Source organism: Anarrhichthys ocellatus, unplaced genomic scaffold (genome assembly GCF_004355925.1).
Source record: "Anarrhichthys ocellatus isolate YVR2014 unplaced genomic scaffold, GSC_Weel_1.0 scaffold1, whole genome shotgun sequence".
Lineage (NCBI taxonomy): Eukaryota > Metazoa > Chordata > Actinopteri > Perciformes > Anarhichadidae > Anarrhichthys > Anarrhichthys ocellatus.
The window spans coordinates 18,933,689-18,951,408 of record NW_022280031.1 but is presented as its reverse complement, the minus strand read 5'-3'; the positions used below and the strand labels follow the sequence as shown (position 1 = coordinate 18,951,408).

Below are 17,720 nucleotides of genomic sequence, written 5' to 3'. Positions count from 1 at the left end.
CCAACAGTTGTTGGGTTTCTCTGAAACTGCTCTACTGCGCTGTGTTTTCAGCCGCACTAGCTGCAGAGACGACGTCTGTCATCTGTGTGTTCTCTCTCCACAAATATTGGATGGATTGTGATGATGAGGGTCAGGCCTTCATGTTCCCATCAGCATGAATATTAATAACTTATGTGATCTTCTGAATTTTCATGTAGCTCCCAAATCAGGTGAACGTTTTCACAGTTAAATGTCTTTGGTTACTTATTTCAGTTACGACTTCTGTATAAAAAAATGGCAGGACAAGTGCTTTACAAAATGACTCTTAATACCCTTTAAGATGAATCTGTACAAGCAGGTTGTTTTAACACAGAAAAACCCTTCAAAAATAAGCAGTAGTCTCCTTTTTCATTGCCAATAGACACGTTTCCTGTCTTTTCAGAACGCACGGAGAAGCAGCTTTAGTAAACAGTGAAGATGCTCCTGTGGTTACTTCTTGTTTTATATTACTTAATCAGTCTCTCCTTCAAACTCTCAAACAAAAGTTGTTGATCATCGGAGCTGTGGAGAGACGAACCGAGACGTCTTTGATGAGTTTAATTTGGTTTGTGTCGAGTTTGAATGACGTATGTTTCACAATGATCAGCGAGGTTAACGATTGTTTCTGTGAGTGGAGTCTTGTGGCTCTGAGGAGCAAATATAACGGATGTTTCTTTCAACACCTAACTCTTTGAATCGAGGGTTTATTTCAACCAAGCCAGAGTTACAGACTAACAAAGACAGTTCGGTGAGTTTATTTCACGGCGGAAATGAACGTGTCATGTTTCCATCACTGCTGATCAGAACTGGAGCCGATGGATACCAATCACCTGTCTGTGGAATGAATAAAGAGCATTACCCTTCCCTCTGAAGACGAGCGTTGTTAGCAGATGTTGTTGGGTTTTTTGATTCCCAATTGGGCCACTGAATGCAACTACATTTGTTTTCCACATTATTCTTTCTTGTGTGAACTTTAATGTGTTCCGATGTGTCACCGTGAAGAAAAGATTTTCTCTAGTGTCTCCCAGCTCGACTCCCGCTTTCTCTCAGACAAATTGTCAACAGAACCGGAAAACGTGTCTCTTTGCAGAAAGAGAAGTTCAGAGTTTCAGTCGTTGGAAGCGTCATTTGTTGTTGTTTGTGTCACAGTTAAGAGCGGGAGAAGAGCTCGTGACAGAAGAGAGGACGGGGGAGACGGAAGGGTGGCACTTAAAGTGAAGGAGACGGAGAGACGTAGAAGATGAGAGAATGCCGATTAATGGCATCATTAAAAGGCAGACGGTGTGTTACACAGGAGCGTGTGTGCGTGTGTGTGTGTGTGTGTGTGTGTGTGTGTGTGAGAGAGAGAGAGAGAGAGAGAGAGAGATGCTGGTCTGTTCAATCAATAGCTCGCCAGCAGAGGGTTCAGAGGAAACTCACCCCCCCGGTTGTCTTGTGAGACTTCTTAATTATGCACGCACTGCAATTACCTGACGTCTGTGAGGAAATGTACCGAGCCAAATTACGGTTCTGATTAGTTGTTGCAATCACAGGGTCAGAGTGGCAGCTTCACTTTCAGGGCTGACAGATCGTTCTCAGTCCGAGGGCGTCAAAAACACTTTGTCACGCCTCTCGCCGTCTGATATCGATGCACCAGGCAGCCTTTGGCGTCTGAGATTTTGATTATTTTAATATAAGTGACGTTCGTGACGTATGTGACGTGTTTTCCGTCCTCCGCTTCTGCCGAGTGAAGTCGATGCAGAAGTGTCTAAAAACCTGCATTCTCTCCAGACGCCTGGGTGTGAGCAGCATGTACAGTAGGGATGTATTCATATATAAAGAGATAAGAACATTATCTGAATACGTTTTTAAGCTGTTTTCATTGGATTTGTTGTTCCCTGCAGGATGAATTTTGATAGATGTACCACAGCTGAAGCCAATGTGGAAGTGTCTTAAACTAGCATTCTTCTTAATAACCAGCAGGGGGCGACTCCTCTGGTTGCAGAAAATAAGTCGGATTGTATAAAACTTCAAATAGAAGTTTGGTCTCGGGTTGGCACCGAGTGAAGCCAAGTGTGTTAAAGCTGCATTCTCTCTAATGTCCACCAGGGGGCGACTCCTCTGGTTGTATAGAAGTCTATGAGAAAATGACTCTACTTCTCTCTTGATTTATTACCTCAGTAAACATTGTAAACTGTCATTATTACCTCTTCTTTATTTTCGTGTTCTTGTTCTTTTCCTGTTTGATTTATTTTAATCCAGCTCCTCTCCTCTCTCTCTATTTTTCTTGTCTACTTTGATTGATCTTTATACAATACGAAGCAATTATTTATGACACAACCATTCAGGTCAAGATGGTAACTAGTGGACCCCTTTTAAGCATTTAAGCCATGTGTTAAAAAGATATAAATGCAAATAAAAAATGGTATTTCCTCCAGGAAACGGTTGTTTGTGCCCCATGCGAGTCAAGGAGTCCATGTTGATTTACTTTAACCCAAAACACAATCTGTTTCTAAACCTAACAAATTAGTTTGGTTGTTTAAACTCAACAAAATTGTTTCCTGTGAAGACGGAAGTTTGTTTAGAAAAGACTGTATGCATGTGACGAGTGGAAGCTGACACGTGTTTGTATGAAAAGATATCGTACAAACTGTTGTATGACGATACGTTGCACAGTGTAACTACATCATTCCTCCACATGTTTGTGTTAGCATAAGGATAGCTGTTAGCTTGCTGCTATACCGTTCTTGTAAATTCTGCTTCTGGTCTTTTTGTCAGTTATCAAACGACTTCCTGGCACCTCCCTCTGGACCGGAGGAGGACCGACCCTGATATGCATGTTGCTCAGTAAACAAAGACGGACCTGTGAGACACAGATATGTGTCTGAGTGGAAATCAAAGTGTCCTTGATCTCATCTGGATTTAATCGGATACGAGACATTCCAGATAACAAGTGGAAGTTAAGCCTGAGATTCAAATTGTATCTTTGAGGATAAAAAGTGCTTTGAGACTCGCTGAACACTGCAGCTTTATCAGGGGGGTCCCAGTGGAGTCACTGCTCCCATCAGTGGAGCACTTACAGCTTGATAACTGGCAGCGAGGCAAGTAAACAAACTCTTATTGGTTTGTTTCCCTCTCTCGGCATGAACACCCCTCACTCCAATGCAATACGTCTGAAATATTGAGCCGGCGATGGCGCTATAATGAGAGAGCTTCAGGTTGGTGTGAGGGCAGCACGTTCACACGATCAACACGAGTAGTTCAGAAGGGATTCTATAGTTCCACTGCTTTCTCATATTGCTGTTTGTTTGTACATTTTGGTGGCTATTGCACATAAACACACAGCCGCTCTGCTCCATCACTTGTAACGACTGTCTGCCCCGTCTCAAGGTCCGATTCACAAGATATCTTACGCTAATATTATAACAGCAAACACGCCGATAACGTTCTACAGCTGAGGGCAATTTGGCCTTTTCTTATGTTTTTCTGACCTTAACTTAGTGATTTTGTTGCCTAAACCTAACCACCGCCGCTTCACAACGCACAACACACACTTCAGTGTCTGTGAGGAGCGCACCGAGCCTTCAACCGACTATGATGTCAACCCATCCACGTCATTATCCAACGCTCAGAGGAAGTGCTCCGGGAGTGTGACCATGTATTTTAAAGATGAAACAAGCCCACACAGAGGCGGGTGGGAGTGGAGGTGGAGCAGTCAAACAAACACAGGACTCAAAGCAGGAGACCAGAGTTCATGTCCCAAACTCTCTGAAGACGCCAATACTTTCCCTGTAGCTGCTGGGACTATTTGCGCTGGTCTTTGTGAATTGGACTGATGTTAGTGAGGCTCATTGTCATAAGAAGGAGCCAAGTTTGCGGCGAATATCTGCATATTACCTCATTTAAATACGTGCAAATAGCACGGGAACACCGCGTCAGCATTTACTTGGCAGCCGGTTAAAGGTGCACTTCACCCTTTGTGGATGCTTTGAGAATTCCACGTTTATTTTTGTTGCATTTGTGCAGGTTTAGTGGCCGTAAAATCGACTGATTGGCTGCAGCCAGCTGAAGACTCAATCACACTGGACCGAAGAGGCATTTATCAAATCAGAGGAAATCGATGACAGATAATGAGTCTAATAAATGCATTAGAAATGTTCTGCACATTGTGGTATTATTACATTATATCATGCAGTAAACCAATTCAAATCACATTTAGTTTTCATTGATGGAGACCGAGCACTGCTGCTTCTTTGACTGATGTTCACTTCTGGCATCATTAACCGGATATTGACTGCTGCAAATAGAAATCCGATCATTGCAGCCCTGCAGATTTCCTCTCAGTCTGCTGTTACAGCCTCCACCAATTAGAGGGTAGCACAGTAACCGGCATGTAGCCCTGTAAAGCTTCTGTTATTGGGAGGGTGAGGTAATAACGAAGAGATTTCTATCAGCTCGGCTGGGCGGTCAGAAGACTGTTTAGGGACTTCTGTGAGTAAATCAACCGGAAAGAAACAAATTCAGGATTCAGCTCCACACAGCATCGTCAGTTAGCACCTAAAGGTATTGATGATCTGGTGGAGTTTGTTTCTCCATAATATGATTCATATTTGAATCGGCAAAGAAACTACTCCCATCAGATGAACCCCTAGAGACACACATAGACCCATGTTGGTCTTTTGAGGGGGAACAGGGGGTCTTTAGGGGAGATAGCAGGTCAACCGATGCTACATAGAAGTTGTTTACATCGTCTCAAAGCTTAGAACTTGAGTGAACATTATGATGGAAGTATATGATGGCAATTCCTGTGCTCACTTATGTCTCATAAGTTGTTGCGTTATTTTTGGGGTTAATAGCATTTGTTATGCAGATTTGGTGCTAAAATATAACAGTTTTATAACAATCGAGAATTGATCAAAACAAAAGAAAGATCATAAATACCACATTGAGACACATAGACCTTGAGGAACACTTCATGCTGTGATTTGGTTTCAAAACCTTTGAAGTTTAGAGATTTCTCTATTGGATGGCGAGCACTTCTGATCTGGAAACTGCTCATAAACCCACTTATTGTAAATATATCTAGAAAATCCATCCATCCTCTGACTTCTCAAGGTCTCTAGTTTGTGTTTGTAGAGGTTCATGAGGCTGTGATTCTACAAGAAGTCACAACAAGTCATTTTTACAGCGATGTCTCAGATGACTAGTCTGATGACTGACATCCTCCCACATCAATGCAGTAGAGCTCGTTGGATTGGAGTGTCAGCTTTCCATTCATCCCAAAACGGTTTAGTTTAGAAATAATCAAATTCAACTCTTTTAGTTGGATGCAAAACTTTATTTTATGTTTCCTCTACAAGATGTAGTTTGTTATTCATGATCAAAACACAGCACACTTCACCTTTCCTCCTCAGTAGCTGTTAATTATCAATGTTCAAATGTTTTCATTTCCGCTTTTGTCCACTTTGTCTCGGTCTGTGTTACAATCAAGGACTTGTAATTGCGATTTGCTCTCACGCTGGCTTCGCTTTGAAAATAAGAGACGATTTGCTCAGAAATGGACACTTCTCTCAGAGTGAAATGAAAAAGAAATCAATAGAACGTGACATTGTTGTCAGGGACAGTGACAGACTCTGCGACCCTGAAAATGTCAGCCTTTGGTCTCGGCAGCGGTGGCGGTAACTCACCAGATAACATGTCACTATTGTCTGACACGCTTTCACGGTGTCGCTGAAATCTCTGACCCAGAACATGTTCGACATTTCGGAGTAAACAACAAGTGCAGGAAACAAAGTGCAGAGAGGGGAAGCCACCAGCCTTCAATGTCCAACATGGAGATCTGTCTTTGCTCTTTATTCCTGTCAAACGTTTCCTCTCAAAGCAACATCTGCTGTGTTTCTCTTTTGACCAGCTGTGCTGCATATATTATTTTAAAACTACAACAAAGGGCACCTTTTGAATCATTAAATACTGTTGTTTGTGTACAACATTCAACTAGAGGCTCTTTAAAGGAAGAGGAATGACCTATTAGCAGCTCCTGTTTGCAGTGAACCTCTTAATGCACAAGTATCACTGGATTACTATGACGACGCTAGAGAATACTTAAAAACATGTTGAGTTCTGCAGTGTCTTTATTTTAGAAGTGGAGTTATGGAAGTTTATTCTGGATGGAAATCAGAGATAATGAGTCACTGACTGAGTCTAGCAGGGGATGCACTAAATGTGAATAATAGTAAAAAATAATAACGATAATGATAAAAATTGTTATAACAATGCTACTACTAATAATAATAGTAATAATAACAGAGTAATAATATAATGACAATCATCAAAATAATTAAAATAACAATGCCAATAATAAAATATCAACAACAATGTTAAAAAATAACAGAAATGTTCGTGCGGCCGTTTGCAAGTGAATCTTCCGGGTCTGGATGTAGATACTGATTCAGTGAATCACTAATCAATATCAGAGCAGCCTGTCTCACTGTGCAGCATGTTGATGAAACAGCTCTCGGTGTTCATTGAACAACGGTCGGGTCGGTTGTAATTCTGTTCAGTGGCTCGGCAGCTTCTCCTCAGGACCCGATCTGACATTATACGCTCCATAAAGTAGGCTAAGACTCATCAGGGATTCTTATAAATTAAGATCAAACACCGCGTTCGCCCCTGAGGGGTACATCCAGATGCAATTATTGTCGAATCCCAACTTTTTCAAATGTATGCTCGGCGTTCTGTTGCACTAATGCTCCTCTCCGAACAGTAATTACAAGGACATTTCTAATTAAGTTTTTCTTTCAAGCTGCGAGAAGATGCCGAAGGAATAATCTGCCCTTCAGTCAGACGATTTAACGTCCTGCTCGTTTGTGTTCTTTAAGGAGAGAATAAGCCGCTTGAAGAACTCATGGAGTGTGAATGCATATTATCTATAACAGTGCTGACATCACGGTGAATTAAGGAGTGAAAATCATAACATTACATCATTGAAATAGTCTTGATTAAAGTTATCACAAGCACACGTCCCTCATCAGAATGGATCAGTGCGTGAAAGTGTTTCTGTTTACATTCATTATTCATCGCCTCAGAAGAAAGACATCTTTAAATAGATGTGAGCAGCACAGCTGTCCGTCTCCAGCCCGCAGAGACCGGGACTGAAAAACCACGTCAGTCAAAGTGTCTTGCGAGACGGTCCTCATTTCTGCCCTAGTTTCTGCATCCGACTGTTGTGTTCACGCTCCTCTCACGGACGGGAAATACGGAAAGAGCGTGCGTCAGTGATGCAGCAGATGCACGAGACGGATGCTTTGTTTCTCCTGGAGACGCTGCGTGATTGATGCGTGACAGGACGGCCGTGATTCCTGAACAGATGCACGTTCGGAACTCCTGCAGTTGCCAGGGGGAACATGGGCAGATACAAATAAATATCAGGATTAGATTCCAGGTTATTGGGCAGGTACTGAGTGCAGAGTGTACGCAGAACAAAACAAACTCGAGGCTTCATCACGGCCACAAACCGACGGGTTAGTCCCAGTCAGCCCGTCGCTGTGTGAATTACGAACTACATCTCTCACTGTAACAGAGTCCTTTTCAAGCTGTATTCTCCTGTCATCTTTTATGTTTCTCTTTCATGTGTGCGTTTAACCTCCATCGCCATCACCGTATAAATGTCCCCTGACGTCCTCCTCTAATGTGGACTTCACGAATAGAAAGCAACAGAGGTCAAGATCCTACTTTTAGCCAGGAATGATGAAAGATGTAGGCGTCGGTGACATCGTGAGAGGGTGTCAAGGACATCTCAGCGGCATCGGTGGCAGAAGGCGAGGCTGCCTGTCACTTCAAAGCCAACGCTCACAGCGAGAATAGCGACGTGATTAAGTGCAGGTCTTAAGATAAAGGACTCTTCTCCGTATAACTCAGTTTCCTGTTCTGACTGTTGTGAGCATCTGAATGATGGAGTGCAGGAGACAAAGCTGTCAACAGAGACAGAAATGGATCCTCACTCGGCTGCTAATGCTTTCTTTGAAATATTATACATTCTCTTCGGGCTGCAGTGATTTGATTGGATGGATTTTGATTTAAATTGTACAGCACGGAGTCTTTCATGATCCGACCAGCTCCTTTACATCTACCACTTCCTGTCCTGTGAATTTATGAAGCTTAAGCACAAGTTCAATCAGGAAGACTATCTCTACACTCCTTTTCATTCATAATCTCTGTCTCTCTCTCTCTCCTGTTAATTGCTGATTGGGGGCGTTCACTTTGAAGTAACCAACCAGATTCTGCACAGTTTCCTGAAGCCAATCACATCGTAGCTGTCAAACTTTAAAAAGTGTCCTTCTCTCTGCTGCTGTCAGTTGTCAATTCGGGTCTAAGCAGATGCGACCCTCCTCCGCCCGTCACCTCCAGTCAGCATCACAGTCATGCTCCTCATTCATCATCAGATTGCAGCAACTCCTTTCACCACCACCACCAGCGTCTGGACTCCGGGGGGGGGGGGGGTCAGGCCTTATTGGACCTCAGTGTCCCTCCCCTCGGTGAGATTACTTCAGGATGGAGTCCAATTGCCAAAGACTTTGCACTATTCATATGTTATGCTTGTATGATAAATCGCTGTTGAATCTCTCCTGATTGAATTGAAATGGTCGTCACCCTTACATTACACAAGCATCCTTCTAGCTGAAGATTGAAATATTCCCTCGTTTGGTGAATTCTTTGTGTGGATTTATTTGGTTTTGCTGCCTGATTCTTTTCCTTGAAGTTGCACGAGGACACGTTTTGATGAACCTGTTTGATTTCATGTGTGAACCTGAGGGTGGAGTGAGAGAGTGGTATTGAACTCGTATCATAATTAGTGGTGGTATTTCATTATTTTTTACCGTTGATGTTGTGTTTTGACCCAAAGCGTGTCGATTCTGCGTATGTTTGCTGCTCTCTTTTTATTAAAATAATAAATGACATAGATGATATAAATCAATGCAGCATCAAGTTAATGCTCATCTGGCGGCCACATTCATAATGTATTGTATAATGGTTTTATGCCACATGGATTTATAAAATTTGTCTTGAGGTTGAATATATTCTTATTTATTCTTTTGCATATTCTGTTTATCGTCATCGTTACCGATAATCTCTTAATGGCCTTATGTGATTAGAAGCCTCCACGCCACCACCTACTCTTCCGGGGCCCTTTGTGTGACGCCAGCACAGGTTATGTGTTCGTTCGGCAGCTATTTCTGCTGATCCGCAGCTCCGTCTCTATCCGCTGCTCTGCAGTCTTCATGTCCTGCCAAACGTTTTGTGTCCGTATGCAAAGATTCACCGCCGTCCTGGCAGCGTGAAACCAGAACGAGAGCCCCCGGACTTGTTCTTACACTGACAGAAGGTGCATTTCTGAACTTGCATGCGTGTCCGACCCTCCTCTCGGATCATGTTTACTGCTGCTATGTGTCTCTGTCATGAAGCGGTGAACTTGTCTCTGAGAGCACGTTGGGTGTTTTACATAACAGCAGTGATTTGGGTGCAGAACAGATGAGCGGACTAACACGTCCTGTGTTGTCGGTGCTGCTCACGCTCCAGTGCCGCCGTCACACTCGCCGCTAATGAATGAAGCTCTTTTTTTTTAAAGTGTTGCTGACCCGTCGTCCTTTTGTCTTTCAGGGTTCGACGCATACTTCACGTCACGCACGCTGGAGAACAACAGGAGGAACGTGTGGTTTGCCGAGTACTGGGAGGAGAACTTCAACTGCAAGCTGATGAGCTCCTCCAAGAAGGACGAGAGCAGCAGGAAGTGTACAGGTGAGCCTCTGCCAACGGTGTCCAGACGTCACAGTCAGCCAGAGAGAAGGACTAAACCTCAGGAGAGATGATAACACTCACCAAAGGCCCAATAAGTTACATCCAGCTATGAGCTTCAGGCAGCCAGGGCTCTGCAAACTTTTAATTCATAAATATTCTCCTTAAACGATAAAACAGTAAGGCACAAAGTTTTATATTGTTTTTTTATTATTATATGAAGCACAATAACCAATTTAATCTGGTATTCGCTAGATTGATTTAAATGTAAATGCAGGAAATATCATTATTGTATTATTACTGCAGCGCTCTCAGTTGCTGCTGTTGCTTTAAAAAGTGCTGAACTTCAGAATACACGCTCGAGATGATGAGAGGCTGCAATATGAAGAGAAGAAGAATCAATAAGAACAGATATTGGATTGGATTTGATTGGCATATGCTCAATGTTAAAAGACTCAGGGCATCGCTACTTTTATTATAATTAAATATAATTAAATATCAAGCTTTATTTATACCGAGGGAAAGTACTGAGCAGTGTTTGCAATACAAAGTGTGAGGAGTGCAGCACTGAAACACAATAGAACGGCTGCACCTGCAATGGTGGAGCAGAAACTCTTAATCCCCCTGGGCTGCAGTCGATCGTGCACGGCAATTAGCAACGCAATACGATAGCGCGGAGCAAACCTTCATCACTAATGAACCTATTCTATTAAGAGTATTGATTCAAGCCACAGAGGATCATAATACCGTTTCTTATTGTCTTATTGTCTTATTGCATGTCTGCTACGTTTCACCCTCCCTCTCGTATTCCACTCACTAACTCGTCTGGTTGATATTTAAAGGTATACATTTTACAAACAGTAAACAGTGGCAGTGCCTAATACATCGTCACGTTTCACTGACGTTTCCCCCCCCCGCCCCCCAACACATATTATAATTCCAACCACAGAGACGGCTGGGATCACTTGTGCCCCCTAGAACTAAACCTGCAATTACATAATGAACACGCCTCCTGTGCCATTTCGGAATGATTGAGTCCCTCTGTGCCCTCGAAGCAGCAGGCGTGTAGACAAGAGACACCAGCAGCAGCTTTATTCTCTGAAACGACTCTAATGACTCAGACGGGGAGAATTCAACCCAACTCACCGAGTATTAAAGCTGCTCAGATGAGGTCAGGGATTCTTTGTGTCAACACAAAGGAATGATCATTATGTCCCCTCTATTTGTAAAGAAATGAGGAATTATACGGATAATACTTGCACATTGACATGATGCTATTCTTTAAAAGCTCTTTTAAAGCACAAAGACATTTAGAGGCATAGTTGGACCCAGTGGCAGCTCACTGCTGCAGAGTGCAGCGCTCTGCTTGTTCAGAGTAAGAGTGCCACGACTGAAAGAGACACAAAACGTTTTCCATCCTCTCTTCAGTCATTGTGAGGGTCTCCGTGGACGTTTGGTTTCTGTCTGTAGTTGGTTTTTGTCTTTTTGAGGTTGTTTTGTGAATCTCTGAGGTCAGTTTGCATCTCTTTGGCCTCGTTTTGTATCTCAAAATGTGGTTGTTTTACATCTGTGTGGTAGTTTTGCATCCCTGTAGTCATTTTGCATCAGTTTGTGGTTGTTTTGCATCTTTTGTGGTGGTTTTGTGTATTTTTGCATCCCTGTAGTTTTGCGTCCCCAAAGTTTTGTGGCTTTTTGTGGTTGTTTTGCGCCTTTTTTAGATAGTTTTGCATCCCCAATTATTTTACACATCCTCATGGTCGTTTTGCCTCTCTTTGAAAATGTTTTGAGTCTCTGAAGTTGTTTTGAGTCTCTCTGTGCTTGTTTTTTGCAATTTGTTTGTCTTTGTTCTTGTCTCTCTCTCTGGTAGTTTTGCATCCCTGTTGTCATTTTGCATCTCCGAGGCGTCATTCCTGCATCTCCTCAGTCGTTTTGCGCGTCTTTGTTCTGTGTCTCATTCAGTGCTATTCGTCAGGTAAAGCAGTACTCTCAGGTACTGCTGTTTGTTGAAAAACTGCTGCTGAACTGCGTTTTTCATCCTGGAGATTTTAAACTGAGCTCTGTGACTTTCTCCTGGCCCTGTGCCCTAGAAGCCTGTTCATCCAAGAGTTTATAGCCTGCAATGTTTCTGAGCTTTTTGGCACAAAGTGTCACAACGACAGTCGTCTTGGAAAGTCTAAAAGGAAAACAATAAATCAGTACTGTTGTACATGATGACATCACCTCGTGTTGGCTGTTTGCTCTAATTACCTGGCCTAGTTGTAGATAGTTAGCTGGAAGCTAACAAGTAGCTCATTTTGGACGGACCAATGCGCGTTTTTTAACGCTGTCGCCCCACAGCAAGAAGGTTCAATTCACTGCCCTCATCATATCCGTGTGGAGAAGATAATGAATCAACGCGCTCGGCTTCAGAGTGAGTCGTGCGTCCTCACAGACGGATAAACAGCCGGACGTTATACTGTCACAGATACACATACATAAAGGTGACGGGATGCATCGCTGTGATAGGGATCCAATGGTGGAAGGACTAATAGGGTCAGGACAAACACTCTCAAACATTGGATGGGTGCCAGATCAACAAGTGGCAGGGATGAGTTCACCATCTGTGTCGCCACCGTCTGTTATGCTATTCAACATCAGCACACAGTCTCCTGAATATTATGTAATAATAATAATAATAATAATCTACAACAGCAGATTTATGTCGAGTTATTTGTCAGCAGTAAATCTCCTGAATTGCTTAACAGATATAAATGTTTGCTGAAGAGGCAGTGGGCAGTGGGCCAATGCTGAGACAGAGCTGCGACACGAGGCCCATTATGAACACTATTAGTGACACTTTACTGAACTCCAATTCCAGGGATCAACGGGTGAGGATGATTATGGTTTTCAAAATGCATTTTTATCAGTATAATGCTGAAGATTCAGTATTCAACAATATCTTCTACATTGCAAAATGTTGATGCTGCACCTGTAACCTGTAATCTCCGGCAGACGTCGTCCTGGGGAGATTACAGGTCATGTGTTCATTTGTGTGACTGTGTGCGTCCATACGCCGATGACAGTAATGGCTTCATGTGGTTATCGATGACTCACACCTCCTCAAATCATCTTTTATTACCTGTTTCTACCTACAAACCTGTGGAGCTAACATTAGCAGAGTACGTTAGCACGTCATTAACTGATGTTAGCCCTCCTATGCTATTTGAGCTACTAGATACTGTATACCACTGTTCCCTTACGTTTGCCTACGAAGAAAAAAGAGAAATCCTGATCAATACTTACGAACCTGCCATTGATTGATTCTGTTCCCCTCAAATACGTTATTAACCTGCCAAATAGTAATAAAAACAATAGACGCTTAGCTCTATTTATTTGGGTCTGTGCCTGCATGGTGGCCCGCCTTCTCCTTTAGTGAATTTTATTGACAGCGTGATTTAGTTTCACACCACAACCAAACTGGGAAAACAAGTAGTGTAGCGTGATTTTTCAGAGGCAGGGTCGTTATCGTGCATCAGCGCTGACAGACTGGGACCAGGTCTGGGACTTGAGTCGGCTGACTGGAGACCTTTCTGTTTGTCCCCCACGGTGCAGGGACATGCATTATAGCAGAATCTGTGACTGCAGACTGAACTCTAGTTGGGAATCTGAGTGTGTGTTAGTCCTGCAGTGGATGCCCTACCTCTACCCCAGTGCATGCTGGGATAAAACTTTTCCTTCTGCAACCCAGAACAAGATGAATGGACGGACAGGACCACATGATTATTCAAGCAATGTAGAAAATAAACACAGCGGCCCCAACGATGCTGGTTAATGTATCGTGGTCGGTCTGCGGCCACACATCGGTGCCGTGCCCATAATCTGAAGAAAGAACATTCCATCAGTTCTTATTGCCGTAATAAAGCTGCCACATGGTGCAGCATTAGGACACTGGCGTCGGGTTTGTTTAGAGGAGGTGGCTAATTTACAGTGAACCGTTAGTCGCACTCCGTAGCTCTGTGCTGCTTAATTGCTGCAGTGGTATCCATTTGAAAATGTGGAGTAATTATATTTGCCAATAGGATGATATTTTATGCTTCATGCTTTGTGTTTATTGCGTCAACTTTCAGGGATTAAAGACCTCAAAGAGTAATCTATTTAAATATATTATTCGTGAAATCCAGTCTGATTTGTAAATTATGCGATACACCACGGCAACACTTCACTTTAATCCCCTTATTCAGCATTTATAACGATATACAGACATGTAATACATGGTTTATAACAGCCTATGATGTAGCTGTAAGCAGATGTAAGTATTGATGACGAAATCATGCAGGTGAGCAGAGGGGACAAGAGCAGAACCGGAGGCAGAGGACCCGTCTGAGGTTACAGGGGGGAAAGGCCTAATAGCCTGCAGTCAGTGGGCGAGGACAGTTCACACAGAGCCGTAGCTGGGGGCAGCAGCAAGCTGCCAGGATAACATTGTGCTCGCGGTGCCTTTGTAGGCTGGAGCCAAGATAAAGTGATGCCAGTGGGGTCCGATGGGCGTCCTGTTTAGTGTGTGTGTGTGTGTGATGGAGAGTGGGAGACAGATATGAGCAGGTCACAGAGAGGAGAGAGGGACTGAGAGACTCCTGTTTATAAGATAACATAAAGTTCCGGGTCCCTTTGCTTCAGGCAAGGAAATAGAGAGGGGTTAGAGTATAGTGTCGGCGGGCCTCCGGAGGCCTCCTAACAAGAGATAGGAAGTCTCCGATCAGTGTCTGCTCAGAGCTGCAGCCACATGGCAGCAGATACCCGGAGTAATTATTGGTGCTGTCAGTGTGCGCAGCCCGTCGATCGCTGAGCTGAGAACAGCCGGCTCCCCTCACACTTTTGCTAAAACAGCTTCTAACAATGTCACGGCACACGGCGCTCACCGGTCAGGAGGAGTCATTCTCTTCAGCAGATGGCGTGGCTGTTATTAAGGATAACAACTGAGCGCTGGGAGCAAAGCGAGCCAGTTGTTAAATGGGTAAGAACATCTGCTTCTGGTGTCACAGCACACTGAATGTCTAAGCTGGATATTTATAGTACATCCTGGATATTGTGTCTTCAGAACGGAGTTGTTCATTTTCTGGTTTGTCAGTCAGCAGTATTAGTTTGATTTTATTTGCACTCAGAACAAACAGGCGTCGTTGGCTGTGCACAGCAGAATGATGTTATCTAAGTAGGAAGGTGCACTCAGTAGGGTGCAGATCTCCGCCAGGTGTGTCTGCAACGACAACTGCAGTATTCTGGGATGTACTGAATACAACCCACAGTTGAATAACCTCGTCTAGACAGTAACGGACCGTAAGGCATTGTAAGACGCTCTTCATTCAAACCCAAATACAAGCAGTGACATATGCAAGCAGTCAGCTTGAAGTCTTCGTACAAGACACGTCTTACTATCTAGCGGAAAACATAAATGCACCAACCTGTCTGACGGCTGGCAGCGGCTGAGTGGCGGCGATGTACTGAGCAGTGAGTGTGCTGGTAGTTCTGTTAGCTGTTAGCAGAACACATCGTCCAAAACAATACAGGCATCGCAAAATGCACTTCATTCAAACTAAAACGCAAGCAGTGATGCATGGAATCAGCTTGACGTTTTCGTATAAGACCCCTCATACTATCTAGCTGAAAAGTGGAAGTATTTGATATAATAACCTTCGTTTCAGTGGCAGCGGATGACTTATGTCAACATATCACTGGTTCTAAATTTGTCTCTGCAGATTTATTTATATCTGCAGTACATCTTTGAGCCACATGAGGGAGCCTGAATGTTCGTATTACTCGTAACATTGAATCTAATATGAAAGGCTAGCATACGTTTGTTTTACTGATGAGAGGAAATTAAGAGAATGAGAGTTTAGCTCCCCCTAAATCCAGTCATTTGGTCTCATATATACTATTTAACATGTGTAAATGTTTCCAATAAAACAAAGTGATTGTGATTCATCAAATGTGTATCTCTTCAAAATGTCTGTTCTTCAAGATAAGAGTTGACTTGAACCTTGTAAAGATGAAGGAATCGCAGGAGGAGGCTCGGGATGAGTACAGATACATGAGCACGATAATACCATTCAGTGTTGGAATGAGTCAGCTGGAGCTCCGTGTTGGATCGGGGGTCTGTGGCGCTAACGGGCTCCTGGCGTCGTGCTATTAGCGGCCTGGCTAGCTCCGCTGCTCCCTCTGCCTGTGACGGGATTACTGGGGAGCGTTTATTGATAGCATGTCTCCTTCTGTGTTTCACTCATCCTCCGCCAAAGCTGCCTCTTCCATTTTAACTCCTCTCATCATTTATGTAAGAGACTTAACACCAAAAGACAAATAATAAATAACATCCCACAACAAACACCACACACACCGATCCGGCTCTGCCTTCTGATTCATTTCTTTATTTTTTTCATGTTGTTTGCTGCTCATCCCGTGCTCCCCCCCCCCCCGAGGCCATTCCCATTCCAACCTGTTTGATGGAGGTGAAGGTTTTGAGTGATGTTGAATTGAATGTAAATGCTCCTTCAATATGTTTCACGATGAAAGCACTCATCCGGGTTTATTCAGAAGAATGAAACAGGAATCCTGACTTGGTTTCAGGCAGGTTATCTTTTTGATGATATTTCTTTCTGATTCCTTTTATCCACCACTCTCTGACTTCACTGTGGATATTGAAATGCCTTATTCTATTACTGTGAGCAGGTTATTATCATCCCTATTTCATGCATAACAATAATGAATTATGTCTGCCGCTCTGGTTACTGCGGCTCAACCTTTAAATCAAGCTTAGAATTCAGATAAATAAATGAGGAGAAAAAGGTTTAATGCTCAGAATGTGGATTTTATCCTCACATTTCCTTTCCTTATATGGAATTATGTAATGTAGTTATGATTGTAACTTTGAATCCACTGTATCCTCATACAAAGGTTCGTACATCTTAAGATAAAGTCTTTTCAAAACAAACTTGCGTCTTCACAGGAAACAGTTTAGGAAGGTTTAGGCAACAAAACAACTCTGTTGGGTTCAGGAAAGGGTTGTGAAATCTTCAGATTTGGCTCCCCTTCCTACGTCATTAGAATACGTTGCCCACGGCTCTCAAATACTAATATATTCATGTCTAGATGGGTCAAACAAACAGGACTTTCACCCAGGAGACCGCTGTTCGTGTCCCGTTTCAAAGTAGAAGTAACTGTTTGTCACTTAAGTCCTTACGTCAGTCGTTAGGGTCGTTGGTCTCGAATTTCACGAAAGTTGAGAGTCGTCTGTCACTCGCTATACATTAGAGTCATTAGTCAAGAGAGTCGTTAGTGTACTTAGTCACCTGGTAGTCTCGTTAGTCATGTGACTCCTTAGTGTCGTTAGTCTCCTGAGTTGTTAATCAGTTTTTAGTGTCACTAGTCACGTGACTCCCGTGTGTAAGTCACTAGTCATGCACTTCCTGTGAAGATAGAAGTTAATTTTGAAAAGACACGCTTCATGTATAAAAACTTATATTGAAACGTCCAAAACAGACAGACTGACTAGAGGATCCCAGAGTGTCATAGTGTGAAGCTTAGGTGTGCTGACCATGCTATATTTGATGTCTTGCCACAATCCTCCCTTAACTACAAAAGAAGCGGCAGTATTCTCCTTCCAAACACTCGCACCAATCACACACAAGCTGGTGAGTCTGCTTTGAAGAACGCGTCTCACCTGCACCTGGAGGAAGAAAGAAAAAGAACGACGCTCTGAGCTGCAGTTCATTTGTTCCACTGCGTGTTTCTTCTTCTTCTGCTGCATTCAAACTTGACCTCATTCCATTTAAACCAGCCTTCACGTGTCTATATCCATGGCAGCGCCGTGCGTGTCTCCGCTGCTCAGGTGAACAGACTCCACTCTCTAAACACAATGCTGCCATTGTTGGGAGCGGAACACGAGCCGTGCAATGATGCAG

General features: G+C 43.3%; 1 protein-coding gene across 1 annotated transcript in view; it reads left to right on the top strand.

Moving 5' to 3' along the window:
• LOC116381801 (metabotropic glutamate receptor 7-like) overlaps nucleotides 1–17,720 on the top strand; it is a 168,490-nt gene that overhangs the window by 134,850 nt on the left and 15,920 nt on the right. Inside the window, exon 5 of the mRNA XM_031844256.1 lies at nucleotides 9,655–9,792. Within this exon, the coding sequence (XP_031700116.1) occupies nucleotides 9,655–9,792 (138 nt within the window). The remainder of the gene's footprint in view (nucleotides 1–9,654; nucleotides 9,793–17,720) is intronic.